General features: G+C 46.7%; 1 protein-coding gene across 5 annotated transcripts in view; it reads left to right on the forward strand.

Annotated features, from left to right (window-relative positions):
* Positions 1–23,899, forward strand: part of RPTOR (regulatory associated protein of MTOR complex 1) — a 445,897-nt gene that overhangs the window by 194,036 nt on the left and 227,962 nt on the right. For all 5 annotated transcript variants that reach the window (XM_049860923.1, XM_049860920.1, XM_049860922.1 and 2 more), the window contains exon 5: positions 13,294–13,440. In XM_049860923.1, coding sequence (XP_049716880.1) covers positions 13,294–13,440 — 147 coding nt within the window. The remainder of the gene's footprint in view (positions 1–13,293; positions 13,441–23,899) is intronic.

Consider the following 23,899-nt stretch of genomic DNA (forward strand, 5'->3'; position numbering starts at 1 on the left):
CGATTCTGACAACCCTGTAGGACAGAGTAGAACTGAACCATGGGGCTTCCAAGGCTGTAATTCTCTAAGGAAGCAGACTGCCACATCTTTCTCCCGAGAAGCTACTGGTGGATTCGAACCACAGACCTTTTGGTTAGCGGCTGAGTGCTTTAACCACTGCACCACCAGGGCTCCTCAGTCACCCTATAGGACAGGGTGAAAAAGTAGGAGTAAGCTATACGTTGATACAACCGGGAGGCATTAAGGTCCTAAACATTGCAAAGATTGAAATAGGAAGGATCACCCCCAGAGGCTGATGGTAGATTTAGTAGTGTCAGAGGGTAAGCCAGGAGGCAGTGAGACTCAGTCCTTCCCTGTCACGGGGTCAGGCTAGCTCGGGGCAGCCCAGAGCTCACATTCACACCACAGTGCCTGCCCCCAGCTGCCCTCTTCATGCTGTGTCACTGGGGCCTCCGTGGTGGGCGAGGGAGAGGAGCAACAGGGATGTCCTGGCTGGGGTGCCGTTCATGCCCTCAGCTCAGACAGCAGGGCCAGGGCAGCCGGAACCACCCGAGGTCACCCTGGGTATATTCTGGTGGGTACTCAGGCACATGAAATGCATTCGGGGGGTAAATATTTTGGTTAGCCCATTGGAAAGGTGAAGGATGGAAAACAGCCAATTTTACTGTTATTTATTGCAAGGCTTAGGATAGACAGCCACCAGGAAATTCGTGCTGGAAAGTGGCTGCCAGCTGAGAAGGAACAGATCCCCGTTATTATCCAGTCTGGTTTCTTTTTGTGTTTTAGGTTTTTATTAAGCCAAGGGCAAAAGTGCAGCTGTGTTGGCATGCCTTGTGCACGGTTTCTGCTGCAGACAGCCACCTCACAAACAGGAGGGGTTGCCAGTGCGGCCTTTGTTTCCATAGATTTGAAAATGAGAAGCTCCTGGCGTGGATTTCTTTAACTAATTTTCAAATCTTTTATTATAAAATTCGTTAATCTTGTCCAACTCTGTAGAGAAGCATAAAATGAACAATAAAAGTTCTCTTCTTCCCTTCCTACAAGTCCCTGTCTAATCCTTTAGCAGTAAGTTCTGCTGTTCTTATGTACCCTTTCAGAAACTTGATTATATATATTTTTTACACAAGTAGGAATTTCTGGAATTTCTGAAAGGCTATATAACATGGAACTTTAAATACCGTGAGATTTTGTTCCCTGGTGTTCTGCAACTTGCTTTTTAACTGAATTTACTTGAACACCCTTCTATATTATTTATCCTTTTTAACCCTTGCATAGTTTTTGTTTTTTAAATAGATGTGCCAGAAATGATGTAATAAGCCCCTATGGTAACCATTTAGGTTGTTTCCAAGTGTTTGCTTCTACGGACAGTGTTGCATTAATGATCTCTGTGTTTATCTTTGCACACAGTTTTGAGTGCAGCTGTCAGATTGGATTGATCTTCCTAGAAGTTCAATCACAGGGTCAAAGCAGGGCATATATCCATGCAACGTTTTGACAGATGTTACCAAAACGTACCCCATGAAGGCTGCAGGAGCTCGCACTTCCACCAGTAGTGTGTCAGATGTTTCCAGATGTCTCCCTGCCACTCTCCAGTGCACTTCCACCAGTAATGTGCCAGGTGTTTCCAGATGTCTCCCTGCTGCTCTCCAGTGCACTTCCGCCAGTAGTGTGCCAGGTGTTTCCAGATGTCTATCTCCCTGCCACTCTCTGGTGCACTTCCACCAGTAATGTGTCAGATGTTTCCGGATGTCTCCTTGCCGCTCTCCAGTGCACTTCCACCAGTATAACGTGTCAGATGTTTCCGGATGTCTCCTTGCTGCTCTCCAGTGCGCTTCCACCAGTAATGTGTCAGATGTTTCCGGATGTCTCCTTGCCGCTCTCCAGTGCACTTCCACCAGTAGTGTGCCAGATGTTTCCGGATGTGTCCTTGCCGCTCTCCAGTGCACTTCCACCAGTAATGTGCCAGATGTTTCCAGATGTCTTCCTGCTGCTCTCCAGTACACTTCCACCAGTAGTAGTGTGTCAGATGTTTCCAGATGTCTCCCTTCTGCTCACCAGTGCTGGGTGTTTATTTCTTCTCCATTTCCTCCAGCAGATGAAAGCGGCACCTCTTTGTTGTTTCTTTGCCAGTGAGTTAGACCTTTCCAGAACCTAGCCGGTCACTGATACTTCCCAGTGTTTAAACTTCTGTTCGTACTCTTTGCCCACTATTCTATCATGTATTCTCCCAGCTGATTTTTGGTTGACTTATAATAGTTGTTTGTGTACTTAGTCTGCCCCATGTGTTGTGAACATTTCCCTCATTTGTCATGTGACTTTATTTTATGACATAGGATTTAAAACTTTATGTAATCAGATTCATCAGTACTTTCCAATGTAGGTTTTGGGTTATGTGAAGTGCTTAGAAAGAATTCATCATGTCAAGATTATTTTTCAAAAATTTTATCCATAGGTTCTTGTAAAAATGTTTATGTTGTCATTATTTTTTCACTCTTAAACATTTTACTTACAAACACGTATATATATTTACCGCCTGTACCCACTGTCCAGCATAAGAAATACAACATCGCCATTGGGGCTGAACCTGCCCCTCCGTGTCATCCCTCCTTTCTTCCAGGGGCGCTGTGGCTGGAACTTGGTGTCTGTCATCCCCCACGATGCCTGCGTGCACTGACCGTTGGTGTATGTATGTATCTTCAACAATACGGAGTGACCTCTTGCATCCTGCAAAGCTTTACATGAATGGTGTCACTCTGCATCCCCCTGCTGTCTGCCCATTCCCTTCCATATTGTGCCTGTGGATGTGAACACCGTGATTCTTACAGCTCTGATTCCTTCATTTTCTCTGCCGAATGGGTTTTATGTAAATACTGATCATTTTTGAAGTCTCTTGCCCACCGCCCCAGATGGCTGACCAGTCGCTTCAGCACTATTATATTCATGTTCCACTAATTCAGACTCCTCTGGACGCTGCACTCGGCTCGAGTAGCTTATCTCCATTCTGTCCCAAATAAATATATATCAGGTTGTGGTTGGACACTTGACTGCTTACACAACATAGTGAAAGGCAGTTCTCGATGAAAAAGAAGAACACAACCTCTTTTTGCATTTTTGTTAAGTCCAAGAAGAAGGCATGCTCCGGTCTTTTCTGTGTGGGTCAGTTCTCTGTGACTCACCAAGCAGGAGTCCTTGACCTCAGTTCCTGTTACCAGACAGGCCCTTGCAACCCCTGTCGCCCGGCCGCACCATGTGAAGGCCATTGGACAGTGAGGGGCAACATCTGCCCTCAGATCTTTCTCCTGCAGAACGGCTAGTGAGTTCAAACTGCTGACCTTTTGTTTAGCAGCTGAGTGCTTAACCACTGTACCACCGGGGCTGCTTAACAACAAAATAGGCACCCCCTTTTCTCCACTGTGTTTGGTGCAGAACCCTGTAATCCTCACAGATTGGGGACCACTGTTGCAGACGTTGTTGGGAATCCCGACTTGACTCAGCACTCATTGTGTCCCTAATCCAAATCAGGCTGTAGGAGAGACGAACCTGCTCTGTCCCTGCTGGTTTTCTCAGTGTTCCCAGGACCTAGAAGAAGAAGCTGGGTTGCCATTACCCAGATGGTGAGCCCACGATATCAGGAGGGTGAAATGCTGCTGGGGTTACTTCCTAGGTGGTTTTAGGATCTGCTAGAGGTTGGCTAATAAGTGGGTCACAGTCAAGAAGCAGAAATCCTTTCTGGGCAGGATCGGATAAATGCATGTGTGGAAGTTCAGAGTCCCAAATAAGGGGGCACTAATTCAGTTCAGAAAGTTCAAAGAACGTGTGAACTAATGGGGTTAATGATAATGAGACTTGGGTGGAGCCCTGGTGGCAGTGCCCTTGGTGGTCATCTGGTCCACTGTTCTTCTCAATAAGGAGTTCTCCATTTCAGGATGTCTGGGAGGGGACAGAAGGCCACCTGCCCCTTTCTGAACACTGGTTTCACTTTCTGTGTGACTTTCTGTTTCAGCCCCACTTAGTCACCGTGTTTCCCTAAAAAAAAAAAAAAAAGCCAAACTTGTTGCCGTCGAGTCGATTCTGACTTACAGCAACCCTATAGGACAGAGTAGAACTGTCCCATAGGGTTTCCAAGGAGTGCCTGGTGGGTTTGAACTGCTGACCTATTGGTTAGCAGCTGTAACTCTTAACGACTGTGTGCCACCAGGGTTTCCCGTGTCCCCTAGTCTTCTAGAATCCATGACAGGCCCTCAGTCTTTCTTTACCTTTCACAACCTGGACACATCACAGGGTATCGGTCAGTTACTTTGTATAGTGTCCCTCATTTTGGGATAGTCTGATATTTTCTCATGATTTGACTAAGATGAAATTTTGAGGAAAATGACACAGAGGTCCTGTTCCCTTCTCAGTGCTCCTGAGGTTGATGGTTCTTACTGCTGGTGATGTCAAGCCTGATCACTTGGTTAAGGTGTTTTCTGCTGTGTAATTGGTCAGTGTCTGAGGGGGAGATGCTTTGAGACTATGCAAACATCTGGCTTCTCCTTTCACCTTCACCCTCTAATTTTAGCATTCATCCACAGAGCTAGCCTACAGCAGTTACTTCTGTGGTGTTCTCATGGTGATTTCTGCCTCTGTCCTGCCTTCTACATTTATTGTTTGTTTATGGACTCATGAATTTTTATTTTATCCTTCGGGTTATAATCTCATACTATTATTATTTATTTTGTTCAAGTTGTTCCAACTTTGTCCATTGGGAGCTTTCAGGTTGGCCATGGTTGAACCTCCAGGACCAAGATGCCCTCACCTCTCTCTTTTATTGTGTTTTAGGTGAAAGTTTACAGTGCAAATTAGTTTCTCTTTGAAAAATTTATACACAAATTGTTTTGTGACATTGGTTGCAGTCTCTGCAATGTGGCAGCACACTGCCCCTTTCCTTTCCACCCCGGGTTTCTCCTGTCCCTTCTCCAGGTTTCCTGTCCCTTCCTGCCTTCTCGTCTTTGCTTTTGGGCAGGTGTTGCCCATTTGGTATCCTACACTTGATTGAACTAAGAAGCATGTTCTTCAGGTGTGCAATTGTTTGTTTCATAGGCCTGTCTAATCTGTGCCTGAAAGGTGGACTTCGGGAGATACTTCAGTTTTGAGTTAGCAGGGTGTTTGGGGGCCACAATCTTGGGGATTCCTCCAGTTTCTGCCAGACCAGTAAGTCTGGTCTTTTTTTTGTAAGTTTGAATTTTGTTCTGCATTTTTCTCTTGTGATCCCAGTCAGAGTGGTCAGTGGTGGAACCTGGGCACCATCCAGTTCTTCTGGGCTCAGGCTGGTGGAGGATGTGGTTCGTGTGGTCTGTTAGTCCTTTGGACTAATATTTTGCTTGTGTGTTTGGCTTTCTTCATTCTCCTTTGCTCCAAATGTTATGGGACCAATAGATGTATCTTAGATGGCAGCTCCCAAGCTTTTAAGACCTCAGACACTACTCACCAAAGTCATCTGTCTGTTTTTAGTGGTATATTTATTTATTTTAATGTTCACCTTACCCCACATGTGGCCAGCGAGAGCACCTGTAGGCTGGCTTCTGGGTCCCTTTGACATGTCCACATCATTCTTTGAGCACTTCATTCCTTTCCAGCACCACAGGATGCTCCAGGCTGATATGTATTTTCCCTGCCACAGCCCTGGAATCAACCATGTCTCCAAGGATCCTTGGCTTCATTGGCGAGTTGTATTTAGAACCCAAAATGTGGACTCTGAGTGTGCTCATTAGTCCTGGGGTGTCAGTGCTTCTAAGCCCTCTCAGTGGACAGAGCTAGAAAATACATTTCTGTGCACTAACTAACCCATGTGCACACACATCCATTATTTATTTTTGTATTAATAGGAATAGAAGCTAAATTTTAATGAGTAAATGGGAGTTAAGAAACCAGGGATTAGAGCAAACTAATCTTTCAAAAATCTTGGTGACATTATGGGTAATTTATATATATTTTTTAATTTTTATGTAAGGTTATTTTTGCAATTAAAAAATAAAAGAAAGCATGTGATAAAGGGAGGCTATCCGTTAGATGAAGGAGCCCTGTTGGCACAGTGGTTAAGTGCTTGGCTACCAACCAAAAGCCTAACAGTTCGAACCCATCAGCTGCTCTGCAGGAGAAAGATGTGGGCTTCTGCTTCCATAAAGATTAAGAGTCTTGGAAACCCTATGGGGCAGTTCTGCTCTGTCCTATAGGGCTGCTATGAGTCGAAATCAGCTCCGCAGCAATGGAGTTTTTAATCCATTAGATTAGATTCAAGCAGGAACAGGAGCATTTGGTTTGGGTTTGTTTTGGGTGGAGGTAACTCGAGTATGTTTGTAGGGAGAGGAGGAGTTAGAAGAGAGAGAAAAACTGAAGGAAAAGGCAACAGTATACATTGATGGGAAGATGCAAGAAAATTAATTCAGGACAGAGATAGAGGCATTTGACTTGGAAAACCTGGAGCCCCACCAGCTGGTGTCCGTTTTCCTTTGTGTCTGAAGTAGCCACGGGACACCTCTGGCTCTGTGGCTAGTCTGGACTCCCATCCCAACAGCAGTGGTGCTAGGGATGCATCTGTGTCATCACCCTCTGATGGGGCAGCGGCTGGGAGAGGAGGATGGTGTGCCATCTCTGCTGCATGGCACCTTCCTGACCTCTGTGGAATGGCAGCGAGGCAGCCCAGACTTGAGAAAGGGCTGGGTGGTAATGGAAGCCGCTCACATTATCATGCTTGCTTTGGGATGAGAATGGTGGCTGGTACTACTGCACTGTGCCTTCCTATCTTCTGCCCCCTAGAGTACAAGCTCCAGGAAGCCAGGATTCTTCCTGTTTTGTCCACTGCTTCCACGTGGACTTAGTCTGTATGGTGGCAGGTGCTGCCTGCAGCCCTGTCAAGTCACTCTCACTTCGGGAAAGATGATTGTGTCTGTAACACGCTGGGCAACTCCGAACTAGCTTTGGGAGAGCCATGTCCATGAGGGATTGTGTATTCTGTCTTCTCTGTAGTTTTCAAGGGTAAAATGCTCATGGTTCACTCAACAAGCCAGGATTCAGCTTCACTGTTGCCACCTCCTGTTGGTTCCCTGAAATCCACGGAAGGCGGGATGTGCAGAGCACCTGGACTGTAGGAGCATCAGCAGCCTGCTGGCAGATGCCCATGTAGAAAGCACCACCGTGTTTTCATGGGGTGGACTGTTCAGTCCTGGTGCCTGGCTGCCTGGTGGTTAACTCCGTCTGATGAAGCCAGCGGACGGTTTTTTTTTTAGAGTTTAATATAGCTTGACAGAGAGGATTGTAATGAATAAATTATCTAAAACCCCTTTCCATGCCTTTGTTTGAAATGAAAACCTGGCCTTGAATATGTTTTTTTCAAGAGAAGGGAGAGCTGCTTTGATTAGGAACTCTCTGTACTTAAACAGTTTTTGGTGGGGGAGAAACCTAGGCATTGCCTGGGAAACTCTCAGGTGTCTCGGGGCCTTTGGTGCACACAGGGGCTTTTGAGCTCTCCAGCTGTAGGGCCGGCTCAGCCGAGAAGGCACAGGAGTACTCCAGGGGTCTGGAGATGGCTGCACACAGGTGTTGTGTTCTGGTTTCGGCTCTTGCTTCTGCAGATGAGCTTGTGCTGTGGCGGCTCTGACTGCAGCCTGCCCTTTGGAGGATTTGCAGGCCTGGGACCCTGGCCGGCAGCTTGACAAAGGACCAGCATTTCTTGCTGAGATGGGAAATGAGATACACATGCTCATGTTCTCAGAAGGCTTCATTCTCAAAGGTCACTCTCCCCGTGTGGTTTAACAGAGTTGTCTCAGAATTACCTAGGGAGTGCAGACATCCACATTGTGCAGTGTCACTGGACTTGGCGGACAGGTCTAACATAAGAAAGGAAATGGTCTTCCTCAAAGGCCGTGGGACGGGGGGCAGGAGCAGGGTGAGGGATTTTTTCCCTCAGGGGACATCTGCCATGTCTGGAGACCTTTTTGGTTTCACAGCTGGACGATTGGGACAGGGGTTGGGGATGTTACTGTTATCCAGTGGGTAGAGGCCAGGGGGGCTGCCCCCCATCCTGCAGGGCACAGGACTGCCGCACAGGAGAAAAGAACCAGCCCAGTGTCAGTGGTGTGGAGGTACTAGAGAATGCAGAACATTCCAGCCCACAGAGGGGCGGGCGGCTGCGGGGTCAGCAGGGAGCCCTGTCGTTAGCTGCAGCTGGCCACAGAGAATGAGAGAGATCGCTAACTGCTCTCCTAATGCGTTTATACTCCTTATTCTAATGGAGCCCCACTAATTAACCTCGTACCTCAAAAATTTAGACAGTAGCTTTAGACAGTAGCTAAAATAGATTTCAGCTCAAAGAGCAAGACCTTGCAAGGTGGCATGCTTTTATTGCTTGTGTCTTTGCTGCCTGTGGACCGTCTGGGCTCGTACCTAGAAGGCCATGGTGGCGGCCACACCACCATGCACTGGCCACCAGATGAGGACATTACCGCGCACACGTGTGGTCGAAGCTGTGCATGCTGGTTTTGGATGTCCCTTGCCAAACCTAGAACATTGTGGGCACTAAGTAAACAACACACAGAGTGTTGCCAGCTTATGAAACGCAGTGATTTCCCACGCTGGTGCTAAAACCTCTCCTCCTCTCAGTGCTGGCAGTGACCCTGCCAACCGGGGGCCCTGTGCTCCTGCTCTCCCGCAGAGCAGCAGTGAATGAGGGACGCAGAGGACGTGGGGGAAAGGGCCCTGCCCCCACTGGGCCAGCGAGATGGTATTAATTTCCTGCTAGCATTTGCGGAAACATTTTACTGTAGTTATGCAGGCTTTATGCAGTACAGGGTCGTTATAAAAATATTAAAGGAATATAGAAGCATATTACAGCAAACCTGGAGTGACCTTCCCTCCCTTCTACTGTTTGTCTACTCTTGGTCCGTTTGTCATGTAAGTAATTTCTGCTATAAAAGGTACAAACAGAAGTATAAGGAGTAGAAGTGATACCCTCCCCCATACACAATTTTATCCCCTAGCCAGCGAAGATAACTTTTAGCAGTTTGATTATTTATTCTTTCAGTACCATTTATATGATCTGTTCCTTCATTCAACAATTACTTATTGCGTTCTCATTATGTATAAAGCCTGCTAGGGACGTGGCATTTTATATAACGTAACTTTTCTCCTTCACACAAATGGGATCACCTTATATATGGTGTTCTAAGACTTGCTTTTTACAGCAGCAGTAGACCTCAGACACCTTTCCTTGGCAGTTCACGTGAGACCTGAGGCTTTTCAACTGCTGCATAGTGTTTCATAGTGTGGATGCTTGTACCCTCCTCTGTGTGCGAATGCGTGTACCCCCCTCTGCGTGCGGATGCGTGTACCTCCCTCTGCGTGTGCATGCATGTACCTGCCTTTGCTTAACGATTCCTTTATACTGGAAGCATTAGGGCTTGGTATGGCCTATCAAGTAAGCCACTCTGTTTTGGGATCTTTTCTTTAAAATGGAAATTTTTGCACATAATTATCCATGTAGGTCGTCTGGGGCCGTGATGGCAATTTCATGACATGGGGGCTCAGGCTTCTTCCTCTCCCTGCCCTGCTGTGCCTAGGCCACTGCCCTCAGCCTTTTCCCGCTCCCGTTCAGGGGAAAGGCAGAGGGAGGGCGGGCAGAGGGAGGGCAGGCAGAGGGAGGATGGGCAGGAGGTTTCACTGGGACAAATCGCTCCTGCCCGTGTTCACTGGCCAGGATTTGGTCTCAAGAACACACGTAGCTGCAGAGGAAACAAACGTGCCAGCTAAAGCTCCCCTTTGCAAAGAAGAGGGAGAAGATAGATGTTAGTGTGCAAATCTGGTTTTTCACTCGTACAAATACTGTGCGTCCTTTATAAACCTTTCTGTGTATAAAATGATGTCGATAGACTACAGACCTAGAAGCCAGAAGGGATGTACATTTTATGCTTTACAAGTACTGCTAAGTCGCCTTCTAAAAAATGGTTTCTTTCTCCACATGGGATGTTATTCGTCTTTTATCTTTTTTCCCGTCTACTGGACGAAAAAAAATGGATGAATGATTGGTTCTGGTTGTAAGTTGCATTCCCATGGTGAGTTGAGAGTTGAAAACCTTTTTCATAATCACTGATCATTCGTGTTTCTCCTGTGAATTGCCTGTTTGTATCTTTTGCCCATTTTTGTGTCCTGTTGTTGGTCTGCAGCAGAAACTGAGAGACACATCCTGAGCATATGTCCTGCCACACAATTTTCCCACTGCTACCTGTCACTGGGATGTGTTTTTATCAGAATTACATCATTCCTGCATTGTTGTCCTGTCAGTCTTTTTCTTTAAGGTTTCTGTGACTTGCCTAAGAAGGTCTTTCCTTTACCAAGATAATAACAGTCTTTTATTTCGTTTTTCACATTTAGTTTTTTAACCCATCCTGATTTTTTTTCTGTAGAGTCTGAGATAGCAGTAACAAATGGTTGGTTGGATTTCCAGCCTTGCTTGTTGAATTGTTTGTTCTTCCCTCTTGGCTGATTTAAAACGCCACCTTCATTACATTAATGTATGTGAGGTCTATTTCTGGGTGTTCTCTTGTGTTCTGCTGATTCATTTGTCTGGCGCTCACTAATACCATCCTGTGACTATCACAGATTTATGGTGGGTTTAGTATCTGCTGGTGCGAGTCCCTACTCATTATTCTTGATTAAATTCTTGTCCTCTTCTTGTGAGTTTCTCTCCTGCACTAACGTTAGCATCAGCTTGTCGCAGTCTATGGAAGGAAAGCCCTGCTGGTCTCTAATGGGGTGGCGGTGGCATTGACTTTAGAGAGGAGAGGATGGACGTCCTTAGAAGCCTTTGTAGAGTTTAGGAGAGCATTTCCAGTGCCCCGTACATAGGACGTGTTTGTAACAGGCAGCCCGGTGAGGCCAGTGGGACACGTGAGATGGCGTGTTGGAAGTGAGCACAGCTCGCTTTCATGAAGTAGCTGTCTGTGCCTTTACACACACGTGCACACACACGTGTACACGCACACTGTGTCATCCTGTCTGGGGTGGTCTATCATCTGGATCTCTGCACGCTGACAAGCTTCCCAGGGGCTTGTTCAGCCTGACCTTTCTTCCTGTTGACTTATAAGCAAACCTCTAGGTGATTCCAGAGGTGGTATCTGTGGCTCAGCTGTTAGAAAAAGTGCACTTTCACTGTAAGTGCGCCGAGTTTGATGTCTGCCAGGGTTTCACCACCGACACTCTGCATGCCCGAGGGAGGTAAACAGGCGAAAGCGCTGTACGGAGGAGAACTGCTTTGAGAGGCTGTCTGTGAAGGTGTGACGTCTTTGCAGCACATGGAGGCACATTCTCTGTTTACTGGGGTTACTGGATTTCTGGGTGCTGAGTCGCACTGTGTCCAGACATCTGCCACATGGCAGATTAGCGTTAGTAGGAGGTTACCTCTGATTTGAGAAAACCTTAGAAGGCCAAACCCACTTGGCATCCCTTAAGTGCGAGTGTTAAAAACACCATGAGGATGTTTGAAAGCATGATGGTGGGCATCTCTGAAATCACGGGGACAAAATGGGAAGCAGGCACACCCAAGGAGCTTGGCAGGAGCACGTCCCCTTCACAACATGGGGCCCGGTGCGTGTGTGTGAGCACGCAGAGGTGCAGAGTGAACCGGGCCTCACACTGCAGCTCCTGCAGGCTCGGGGGGCCGCTGGGGCTTGGTTAGGGGGTGGTGTGCCAGCTCAGGCACAGGGCAGACACAGCTCCCCACCCCGCAGGCTTCGCAGTCCTCTCTGTACACCGAGTTGGCTTCTCCGAGGCCCCCTAGGTCCACAGGTATCCGTGGAATGTCTCTTGTGCCAGTCAGATATGGGTCCTCCTACACGCTGTCGGAAGGATAAACAGTGATTGGGGGCCTCATAGTGAGGGTCAGCGCAGTCCTCTCAGTTCTCCTGAGGCCCTGCTCACGCCAGCCTGTCCACCGGCACCTGCCTTCCTTCGTCCTCAGGCCACCTCCTGGGGGTCTTTACCTGGCTCCCTGCAACCTGAGTAACTGTCCACATCTTTTTACTCAGGAGAAGTACTACATTTTTGTAAGATAACCACATCTCCTTAAAACAACTATCTTGAAATGCTTAGAGACAAAAGTTGATTCTGAGGTGCCTCTGGATGGACTCGAACCTCCAACCTTTTCATTAGCAGCTGAGCAAGTGAATGTTTGCACCACCCAGAGACTCCTGCACAGCAGAGCGAATGTCACTCATGTCACTGAATCACACGCTTAAAAATTGTTGAAATGGAAACATTTTTGTTTTCTTTATTTTACCACAATTAAAACAACAACTATTGCCTTCAAGTAATCATAATCCAACAGCATGCTCCCAGAATAGGGAAATTCCCGTCACTGACATCGGCTGCTCCCCCCAGGTTAGCCTCTTATGCTGGACAGAACCCTGTTTTTAAATTAAAAACCAAAAACCAAACCCACTGCCATCAAGTCGATTGGGACTCATAGCAACCCTATAGGACAGAGTAGAACTGCCCCAAAGGGTTTCCAAGGAGTGGCTGGTGGATTGAAACTACTGACCTTTTGTTTAACAGTCTGAGCTCTTAGTCACTTCGCCTTGTGCTTGTTAAATGCCCCTGGACATGGGTGCAGATGCCTGTTGTTTAAGAATGTAGGTCATGGTTGACGATGGCCGTGGTGCTGCGCTCATGGAGCGAGTCAGCTAGGAGTGAACAGGGAACTCCCTGAGAGGCCACAGAGAAAAAGCCCCCCAAGGGAAAAATCAATCCATTCAAGGCTGCTGTTAAGTAAAAAGCAGCTAGGATTAGGGTATAAAATGTTTTTATTTACAACTTCCAAAATACGTCACTAAAAATTACCTTAAGCACACTAAATTAATAGCAAAATACTTGCTGTCTGGTTCTAAATGACACTGACTTCGGGGCTCAGGGGTGAAGTCAGCTATAACTCCAGGAGGGAATACCCATGGGTCTGGCGGACTGCCGCCACTGAGCACCAGGGGATGTGTGGGGCCTCCTGGTGGGCACACCTGCCATAATGGTAGGATATGGTATGTTTTTAAAGGGATTTATTTAATCAGAGTATTACCGGTAACTTGTATGTTGTAGCTTTCTTTTAAGTAGAACTGGTAACAGGGGCTAATGATCTGTTTCTACTGGGGAAATTGTAGGTTTGAAATTCATTTAGTTTGAAGTTAACCTTTTTAGTGAGCTGAGTGTGTGAAACTGCGTTGGAGGTCGTGAGGTGTGTAAGTGACACACGTGCTCTTGTATTTTGTTTTCCAGAACTACACACAGTACATCCCTCTGTCCATATATGACCTACAGACCTGGATGGGCAGCCCGTCCATATTTGTCTACGACTGCTCCAACGCCGGCCTCATCGTCAAGTCCTTCAAGCAGTTTGCACTGCAGAGGGAGCAGGAGCTGGAGGTGAGCTCTGGGAGCAGAAGGCTTTCTCCGGGCCGGGGCCAGGGTGCCGGCACCCTCTAGGTGCCCTGGAATAGAGGAGTGCTTACGGCGCCAAGGGCCAGCTGTTTTTGAGGACAAAGCACCAGGCAGGTTTTGCTCAGTGTCGTTTTCTGTCTGAGTATCAATTAAGAGATGACGTTGCAGGAGTTGACGTGTGCCCTGTGGCCTCCACCTCTGAAGTAAATGTCAAAGTAAAACAGACATATTTATTTTAGGAGAAATGGACCAACTTCTGGTCACAGCCTTCAGCCCATCAGCATCTTTGTCGTTGCCCCAGTTCCTTTTTCCTTTTATGTGAAAAACAAATCCACTAAGCCAAATGATAGATAACAAGCTAAGACAGCTGCCACTGGTAGCTTCTGTGTAAAGAATGGGAGAAGCTGTGTGGGGCTCTGATAATGAAGAAACATTTTACTTGGGTTGTTTTAATTAATATTTGATGTTTGAGTTAAACCATGAATCCTGAAGAGAAATTGAAGTGGCAGTCTCAATCCCCAGGCCTCCCCTGTGCCCGCACATGGAGAGTCAGAATAAAACATCCTGCCGCCTCAAGGTGGCCATGAATTCCAGTTGGTTGCGGTGCAAGAAATTCTCAATTCAGGAGCAAAGACGGGCCCAAGTATGTTTCCTCAAGCCTTTCTGGGTAAATTCCATTGTAATGCACTATTATATTTCTTTTCACATTTCCTCAGAGGGTATTGCTGAAACAATCAGCAAAAATTTGGAATTCTATCTGGGAGAATTTAAAATGAGCATTTCTACAGTTCAGTATTTTGTATTTATAAATTCAGTCCTTATGCAGAGCGTGGTTTAAGAGTGATTGATAAGTAAAATGCCTTTCACCCTTGGAGAGGGAACCAAGCACCACAGGTTACTTTTCTGCGTTCTGTAGCAGGAGAGGTGGAAGCCCAGGTTTTCTACCATCAGGTTCTTACCTTGCTTTTAAGCGTTTCATCCAGGCTTACTCAGGGTGAAGTGACCTTATGAGCACGGAGAGGCAGTTTGCGTTTCCTCAGATCAGGTGATAAGTACCACTTTTTTTTTTTTTTCCTTTTTACACTTACGATATGTAAATAAAAATGCCAAACAACTCTGCCTGGCTTTTATGTCTGATTTATGAGCTCGAGGGTGTACATCAGCCCTGTTGATTAAAACAGATTGAATATAGCGCATTTTCTGCCTTGTGCCCACCATGAGATGTTGACTTCCCAGCACTTTGAGTATCTGCTTGCTCAGTGCTGTGTTCCTGCATGCTGCCACTGTTCCTTTCACTGAGTGCAGCAAGAAGGATCTGCAGGCATCTTTTGGGGGGAAATAGGTGTCATGGACTGACTCAGTTCCTCTTGGAGGAGATCAGATGAAAACAACGGTTTTGGTGGCTCAGGGATGGCAAAGCAAAGCGGCCACATGCTTCATAATCAGCTCTGATTTTTATCTTCTTCCTTTTCTTGTTTTTAATTACAGTGTAGATAAGTCTTGCGTTTTTCCATTAGTTACTCTTACTGGCTATTGTTCAGTTGGTGTATTGCGTAAACGGCAGAAATTAAAATAACAAAATTGGCTCCTAACTAATTGCTTAACGTTCATTTTAATCATTTTACTGTCCTCTATAGAAACAGCAGTACTACGGGGCCTCTTAGGTTTGTTCTTTTAAAATTCTTTCCCTCTCTACAGTTGGCCAAATTCTTTGTCATTTTATAATACACGTTAATACTTTTTATTGGATAGATGATGACATGTGAACAGAAAGAAATTGGCAGGTAAATAGTTTATGCCAGTGTTTAAAAAATAAAAAATGATTAAATATAATACGCAAAAAACAGTTACATGGGCCAGAAAGCCTCTAAGTAATCAGCGATAACGCAATAGGAGTAACGTGAATTTTCCAGGAAGAGCGCTGGCTCTCGTCCTCTCAGTAGCTCCGTTGCTGGGCTGGGACTGCGAGGCTTCCTTGTTGTGCGCTGGCTCTTGGAGGAACGCGGTAGGGAGAGCAGAGGACAGCTTCATAAAAGCACAGCATAAATAAGCGCACATGGAGAACACGTATCCATCACTCAGCAACGTTCTTTATAGTTTTCATTTTGTCATATTATTTTGCGATTTGAAAATTAAAGAAAAGCCATTTGAAAGAGGTTTAAGAGAAAACATTTTCAATATTCTCTCCTTCTAATGTTAATTTTTAAATATAAAATAAAGTATCTTTACTTCTACCTGATTAGTATCTGCCATGGTCAAAAAAACGGTGGTCTTACAATGCACACCACCACCACCACCGGCCCCACCCCTGTCCATCTGGAGCTCTGCCACTAACAGGAACCTATCTTAACTCTTTGTTTCTAATTCTTCTAGTGAGTAGCTCCGTGTCTGTAGATAATATGTTTATGCTACTTCTCGAGCCATTGATTTTAGGTAATCTGTGGGTTTTCTGTTGGGATACAAACCAAAAACAGAGCTCCCGTAAGTAACTGCTGTTTAAAGAACTGGAGAAGCTAGGTAGATCTCTGATAGTGAAGAGACCTGTGATGTGGTAGTGTAAACGAATATTTGATATTCAAATTAAATAGTGAATTCTGAAGAGAATTTGAAGGTGTGTCACTAACTACCCCTCCCGCTCCCCCACTGCTTTTTAGTTACATTACTTTATTCGGTTTCTCTATTTTGTAACCTTTGCAACTTTAAATGATACCGTATGCTTTTTGTTGTTGTTGAAAGTATACACAGCAAAACATACACCAAGTCAACCGTTTCTGCGTGTACCGCTCAGTGGCACTGATTACATTCTTCAAGTTGTGCAACCACTCTCACCCCCCATTAACATAAACTCACTGCCCTCTAAGTTTCCAATCTAGTGTTTGAGTTGCTGTTCTCACTTTGATCCCACATAGATAAATCTTAAAAGAGCATGATGCTCAAGGCAGACATTCTTTACTAGTTAAGATATACTGTTGTGTGTTTTTAAGAAGACTTCATGGGACATCTTTGGTTTGAGGTTTAAAGATTATTTCAGGGCAATAGCTTCAGGGGTTCATCTAACCTCAATGGCTCTAAAAAGTCTGAATTCCATGAGAATTTGAAATTCTGTTCAGCATTTCACCCCCTTCTGATCAAGATTCTTTTATAGGTTCTTTGATCAAAACATTTAGTAATGGTTGCTGGCCACCATCCAGTTCTTCTGGTCTCATGGTAATGGAGGAAGTTGTTCATGGAGGGAATTAGCCACACATTCCATTCCATCCTCATGTTCCTGACTCCCCTTCCTCTGTTGCTTCAGGCGAATAGAGACCAGTTATTATACTAAATATTCTTATGCTTTTATTTCTAGTTTTACCAATACTGGATAATGTCTCCTAGCTCCCTTTTTTGTAAGGTAAAGCTCTGAGCTTCTTTGCAGTTCCTTTTGTCTCACCTCCTTCCCGCCTCCCATCATCTGCACTTTTATGATTATCTTTTGATCTCTGACCATGATTAAGTCCTCTATGCTTTGTGTATTGGTTGAATTTTTTTAAAATCTGACGCATGTTAAACTTTATTTACTTGATTATGACCATGTAAGTATTGCTTGTTGAATGGCTAAATAGGACACTGTGATTTCCATTATTTGTAACAGTTTTTTGTTTGTTTGCTTTTCCTGGAGATTTTTTATCTTTTCTTCTTGAATATGTATCTTTTGCATTCCCTCAATTTCCAAAATCTCAAGGGTGGCATCAAATTGCAGAATATGCCCTTTTCCCGGAGTACCTTTTTCCCCAGTTCTCCACTGCCACTTTGTCGATCCTTCCACACAGGTCTGCTCAACTTCTGTCATCTTGGGCTTCCCCTTTATGACTCCCCTGGGATGTGTCCACTGTGCCTGGATCCCACCTTTTCCCAACTCTTGATGTTTTGCCCATGTTCTACTGGAAAAGCATACCCTCAAATAACATTCTCAGAAAGGATGTGTGGGAGGGGTCTTCCTCAGATCTTAAATGTTGGTGTTTGGAATGCTTTCAGCTGCAAATATTGGAAAATCTCATTGTTGGTGTTCAGCCAATAGCCCATCGTCAGATAATCCAGCAGGCATTCCCAACTCCATCTCTCCTTGCCCTGCCCACTACGCCTGGGGTGGCAGTGTGACCCAGCTCTAGCCAATGACACCTAAACGGAAGTCTGCAGGTGCTGTTTCTTCAGCGCACTAGGCGTGGGAGGATGCAGCCGTGTGGGGAGGAAGGGTCCTTGGAGGGCTCTGGGCGGCTGGATCGGAGCAGGAACATGAAGGTACCGACCTTTCCTTTTACAGAGAAAGATTGGGCTCAGCTGTGCCCATCGAGACCCAGGCTAAAAGTAGCCTGCTCCATTGTGTTTAGGGCTGGACAGAGACAGGTGGCCAGTGGTGCCATGTGACATGTGAGACTGTCTTTCTGAGGCATGGACCGCGGCCCACCTGTCAGATGGCGTCCTTCTTTCTCTCTCTACACATTTGCGCTTTGTAAAATTTTCCCCACGGTGCTGCCAGTGAGCCATGTCTTTGCCCACGTTCTCTAAACACCGTTGCCTGACGTAGTCCTTCTGCTTTAGCAGCGCCATCCCAGCAGAAACCTGTCAGAAGGGCACTTGTTCTTGGAGCAAGAAGCAAGTGTGGCTCTCCAGCATCATTGTCCTGGGTTGAGGTAACCGTGTGATTTTCCATTTTGAAATCCTGTATTTAAGCTGATGTGCAATACTTTATCCTCACGCACTGATCACGGTGGCTAGATTATGTGCCACATGTTGAAACCAAGTCATCCTGAGCAAAATGACTAACACCTGAATTTTCAGGTTTCTTTAAAAAGCCTTGCACATTTATCCTGTAGGACTAAAGAATTCACATTTGGAATCCCGTGGTTCCTTTGCTACTTGAGGTGGGCATGCGCAGTGCACTGGGGCCGTGGAGTCTGCTGTGGGATTCAGTGCTTCGGACCAGAGAGGGCAGTATTTGTGGTGTTGCCATGTCTGTCCGTGATTTCCCAACGCCACAGAGTCAGCTCTGACTCATGGTGACCCCACGTGTGTCAGAGTAGAACTGTACTCCATAGGGTTTTCAACGGCTAATTTTTTGGAAGTAGATCACCTGGACTTTCTTCCAAGGTGCCTCTGGGTGGACTCGAACCTCTAACCTTTCAGTTAGCAGCCAAGCATTTTACCATTTGCACCACCCAGAGACTTTGATTCCTCAGTACCTCAGATTAATCCTCAGGTCACCAGTAGGAAGGTGTGTTTCTCGATCACTCTTTACTAAATTGGGATTTGTGTGTGTGAATTTGCAGATATCCCCCCAGGGCTTGCTGGTCTTGTAATGTGCACAGCTTGAGGTCGGGGGTCTGCAGATCCGAAGTAGACCTCAGAGCTTGTCCATCCTTACCACTCAGTTCTCTCTCTTCTCTCCTATCTTTTCTATAATCTAATAGTTTATCATTTGTAGGTCGTTCATGGAAAAGTGATCAGGAGACTGCTACGTAATCACGTCACTTTTCTCCTTTAATTCTTCAAAATCTTTTCAGTGATATTAATCTGTGGGTTTTAAAAGTTGTTCTTTTCTAAATTATCTCTGTTTTTCCTCTAGTATAAATTTTCTTGTGTTTTATCTTGATGATTCTCTTTTTTACTGGAGACTCTTATCTAGTGGTGCATGCGTTGTTGTTTCTCACATTTAAGAATGAAGGGAAATCCCGCTATTGCTGTGTGCCTGGGCAGGACTCAGCAGGTGGAGGGCCTTGCTGGCTGCATCCCAGGGCCCACAGGCTTCAGAACGCAGTGGCCTTTATTATTCCGGACACCACGGCTCACTAGCTGCCCTCGTTTTTTCCAGACACTTCAGTCACTCTCTTGAGAGAAAACAAATCCCTGAGTGCTTTCCAGGGGCTGGGGGGTGGGGGGGAAGGCTGCACACCCAGCATCAGGCACGCAGTGGGAAGAGTCAAGTGCCCTTTTAATAAAGGCTGGCCAAATCACATTTGTGCAGCATCCATTTTCTTTATACTAAGCTGTAAGAGTTCACCTGGAGAAGGTTTTCAAAAGAAGCACAGTGTCTGTTCCCTGGTGGTTAAGAGGCATACAATGCAGTTGGAGCACACATACCCAAGGCCTCCGTGACATGGCAGAGGGGCACTAATTTCAGAAGAAATGCTATCATTCTTCTTGGGGGGGGGGTCTGAAAACAAACACAGTATAAACTGCGTAGACTGGGATCCGAGGCACACCCCCACCACTAGGCTGGGGAGGATGCAGCTGTTGTGGGGAGGAGGGGTTCTTGGAGGGCTCTGGGCGTCTGGATCGGAGCAGGAACATGGAGGGACTGGGACGCAGTGCTGAGGATGAAGGCTTCGCGGGGCAGGGTGTGAGTGGGGGAGGCCCGGCGGGGGGAGGCACATGTAGGGTTGGGAGAGCCGCCTCGAGGGGTGCCAGGGGTGACGTGGCTGCCCACACCCAGCCTCTACATCCTGGCAGGGGCCTTCCTCAACAGAGATGAGGTCATCCAGCTCTGCATCTTCCACTGCACGTAGACTACGTCCAGGTCCTGCTCCATGGCCCCCGGGTGCTGCAGGACTGCCCTGCCCACCTGTCTACTTGGGCTGTGTCTTCTGCTCCAGTGGCCGTCTGGAAAATGGCGTAGTAGTAATAATCATGTCAGAGTCTGTCCAACTTCAGGGGGGATAATTTGAATCAAGATCAGCCCAAGGCTGATTCCCATGAGGCAGAGGTCAGACATACATCTACCCCCAACTGTTTTACCAATTCCAACACCAGCCACCCCTCCCACAGCACTTTCTACTTCTCTTCTGGGTTCAACAATCCATTGCAGTGGCCACCCAGAACTCATAGACCTTACTCACAGTTATGGGGTTTATTAATGAAGCAACAGGGTACAACTTAGGATCAGGAACACTCTCTGGGGTAGAAAATTAAGGCAAAGGTAACCCCTCAGGGTTTAAGGGGAAAAGCTCTCAAGCTGTTTTTTCCAAGAACCAAGGCAAAAGGCCAAATGAAGGAGCTCATTTCACATACTGTCTCTGCCCACTCGAGCCCTGGAACTTTATCCTTCCTCCTCGGCGTACTGCCCCTTTCCATCCTTAGAGCCACAGCTCACATACCACCTCAGAGAGGGCCCTCCGCCACCCCTGCCCACCTCCAGGGCCTCTGTCACAAAGTATAATCGTCCAAGGAGTGCCATCTCCTGCCCAGAGGCTGCCTCCCTCACGGGTAGGGGCTCCTTACCCGTTCCTGTCTGCCCAGGGCTGATAGAGTGCCTGGTGAGTCTCGCCTTAGGATATGTCACCTTTTCTTTGTGTGACATTTTGTAGTTCGCAGAGTGTTTTTCCGTTGAACCCCCCACCAGTCTTCTGCTACAGAAGCGAGCACAGTAGCTGGCCAGGCACCTTCTCTGCTCTTTGCTCTATCCTCCGTGGTTGGTTTGAGAAGATGAGGTCTCGTCTGCTGGCAGCTTTCCCCAGCCCTCCACTTGCAGTTGGAAGGCTTTGGGTAGGAGAAAAGTAATTCCTCTGCATAAAACATTTAGGAACCCTTGCCACTGCTGAGAGGAAATGAAATCCGAGGAACAAAGTATGCCATTAGCAGACCCCCATCCCCCCAGCTCTGCTTCCTTCACTGATGCTTCCCAGCTGACCTAGCGCCATTCTTTATCCAATTAATTTGGCAATTAATTATGTTGTGTCTCGCTGTCGCTCTTCTGCTGCTGTTGTCAGCTGTGACTGAAACCTTTCCTAAGCCTGTCAGGGCACCTCTTAAGAAGTGGGTGCTCGGGAGGTATTTATAAATCTGACTAGACAAATATACTTTCAAATAAGCTACCTTCAGTTGTCTTCTTCAGGAATGTCTATGCCGCTGTGCTGGATGCATTTGATCTTTTATTGATTTGTATGACACATAAAAATAAACAAAGACCAGAAAAAAGTATTGACACAAATTCATGACTATAATGCACTCTTTACAATCATGATAAAACTAAGAGTTTTCCACAAGTAAGTCTTCGAGTTTCATCTTCTTTTCTAAAATCATCTGGTTTTAAATATCGCCGGCACACACTTCAGGTCACTGACCATAGGTCCCTTCTGCTCCGTGGGGGAGAACAGAGGGGACGAGGTTCCTGGCAGGACCCCTGCTTGGCCCTGTGTGCGCTCTAGGAAGGCCTCTGTATGCACACAGACATATGTGCACTCTCACACTCACAGTCATACACACTCACACTCTCACACGCCCACTCATACACACACATGCTCACTCTCACACATGTACATTCCCTCACACACATACTCACACTCATACACACTCTCACACATACACACACTTTCACACACACACATATGCTCACACACACGCTCACACACATACACACACTCATCTACACTCACACACACATTCATACATGCTAATGCACACACTCATGCACACACAGAGGCACACACACCTGCTGCCACCAGAGGCAGAGCGGCTCCAGCCTCCCTCCCCCGGCTGATGCTAACCCCTCCGTGGTGCCGCAGACTCATGTGCACATCGAGGAGGCAGCCAACCACAGGGACAGTAGTGGTTCCAGGTCGGGGTAGGTGAGGCAGCAGACCCTCAGGAGTGCACGGCTCGGGGAGCTCACAGCAGACTGCTGTCCCTCCCACAGTTCCCTTTGAGGATCCAGTGCCACATGAGGGATGCTTGGGCGCTGCCAGGATTTTGCAGAAATGACCTTTTGGTACCAAACCATTGCTGCAGGTGGCGGTGGTAGGAAGAGGACTCAGCCTTCAGCTGGTTCTGGGCTTCAGCGGGTTCTGTGTGAGGGGGACTTGGAGCTCCTGGAGTCTTAACATGCTTTTCCCGTGCAGGGAGCCAGCACCCTGTGGAGAGAAGAGGCACTCTGGCAGGCTGAGCCCACGTCTGCCTTTCCCGTACATGGCAGGAGTGATTTAGTGTCTGTTTTCTTAGCCTGAAATAGACCATCAGAAATTGTCTTCTCTGATTTTGCCAAAGAGCGTGGAATGTAATTGTGCCTGTATCGTTAACAGTAAGTACTCATTAGAAAGTGGACCGACACTTCGGATTACAATGGTGGTGTCTGAATTTGAAATACTGCTTTGTCTTACGGATTCTTTCTATGAACTCCACGTCCTGAGCCAATTTAGATGCATTTACAAGTACTGATTGAACTCTGAGGCCAATTAATGCTAAACGCAGTGAGGAAACTGCCTGGAGTTCTATATGTGAAATTGTTTTCCATTCTTTGCTCCTGGTTTCCCTTTCCCTTGAAACGCTTCTCCCACCTTTCTTGGCGCAGGTGAAGGTTTAACGTTTGGGGTGGAGATGACCTCCCACAGCCGTCCTCGACCCCCCAGCTTCTTCCTCCATCTGATGGAAACCTTAGAGAGCCCGCGTTACGTTTGCCCATGGCATTGCTCTGCACGCGGAAACCATCTGTCAGGGGCTCTCATCCTCTCTAGGTGTAGACCACCTTGGGGGCAGAGGCCATCTCTCCCGGGCCTGGGGTCACCAGTTCATGGACCTGTGCCTGGGACAGGGGCAGCCCCTCGTTGGCGTCACCCCGTGAGGTTGGGGCCTCCCATGTCACAGATGCTGATGCTTCACTGTCAGAGTGGGGACTTGTGTCTGAGAGTGTTTGCAGCACTGCTTGATAGCTGGAGACATCCTAGCGGTTTATAAAACTAGGGTTTTGTGTCACTTAGCCCGAGTTTTCCGGAGATCACCTGTTAATGCTATGTTTAGGTACTATTCTGGGAAACAGTAGTGAACAACCACTTCTCCACCCTGCAGCAGCTTGTAAGCTGTGGTGGAGTGAGAATTTAAAGGCAAAATAATAATAATAATCCATCAGCCACTTCTTGATAATACATGGGGTTGCAGGATTTTTAAGTATCTTCTTTCCTCAGTTGTTGATTGAGTAGTTGGGAAGTGGAATTTGGTTATAATTTCTAATTAAACATCTTTACTGAGTTGTGGAACGATTTTAGAGCATTTTAGAAGCTGTTGAGTTGCACGCAGCAAAACGGCATTAAAATAATGGACTGTTCGTTTGGGTAAACTCTCAGGATAATTGTGACAAACTGTTGCTTCCTCAGCTGGCTTTCGAGGGGCAACATTGAGGGCTTCTGGACACTGTTAGAATCTCCCTCCAACAGGGCTAATGTCTTCTGCTGTCTCGGCCTGGGTCTCAGCTCCCAGCTCAAGGTGCCGGTTGTTTTTGTTGTTTGGTGATGGCTAGATGCAGGGTTACTCATTTCACCACCTCCACTCTGCTGGTCTTGGAGCCGCATCTGTCACCTGGCATCTGGGAGGTGAGTTGGATAAGAAATACGCTGATCCATCTGCAGATCTCAGTCTGTCTTTGAACTTTGCAAAAGATGCCCATTGTAATTAGGTGCTGTTGAATCGAGACTAAAAGCTG

This window comes from Elephas maximus, chromosome 19 (genome assembly GCF_024166365.1).
Source record: "Elephas maximus indicus isolate mEleMax1 chromosome 19, mEleMax1 primary haplotype, whole genome shotgun sequence".
Classification (NCBI taxonomy): domain Eukaryota; kingdom Metazoa; phylum Chordata; class Mammalia; order Proboscidea; family Elephantidae; genus Elephas; species Elephas maximus.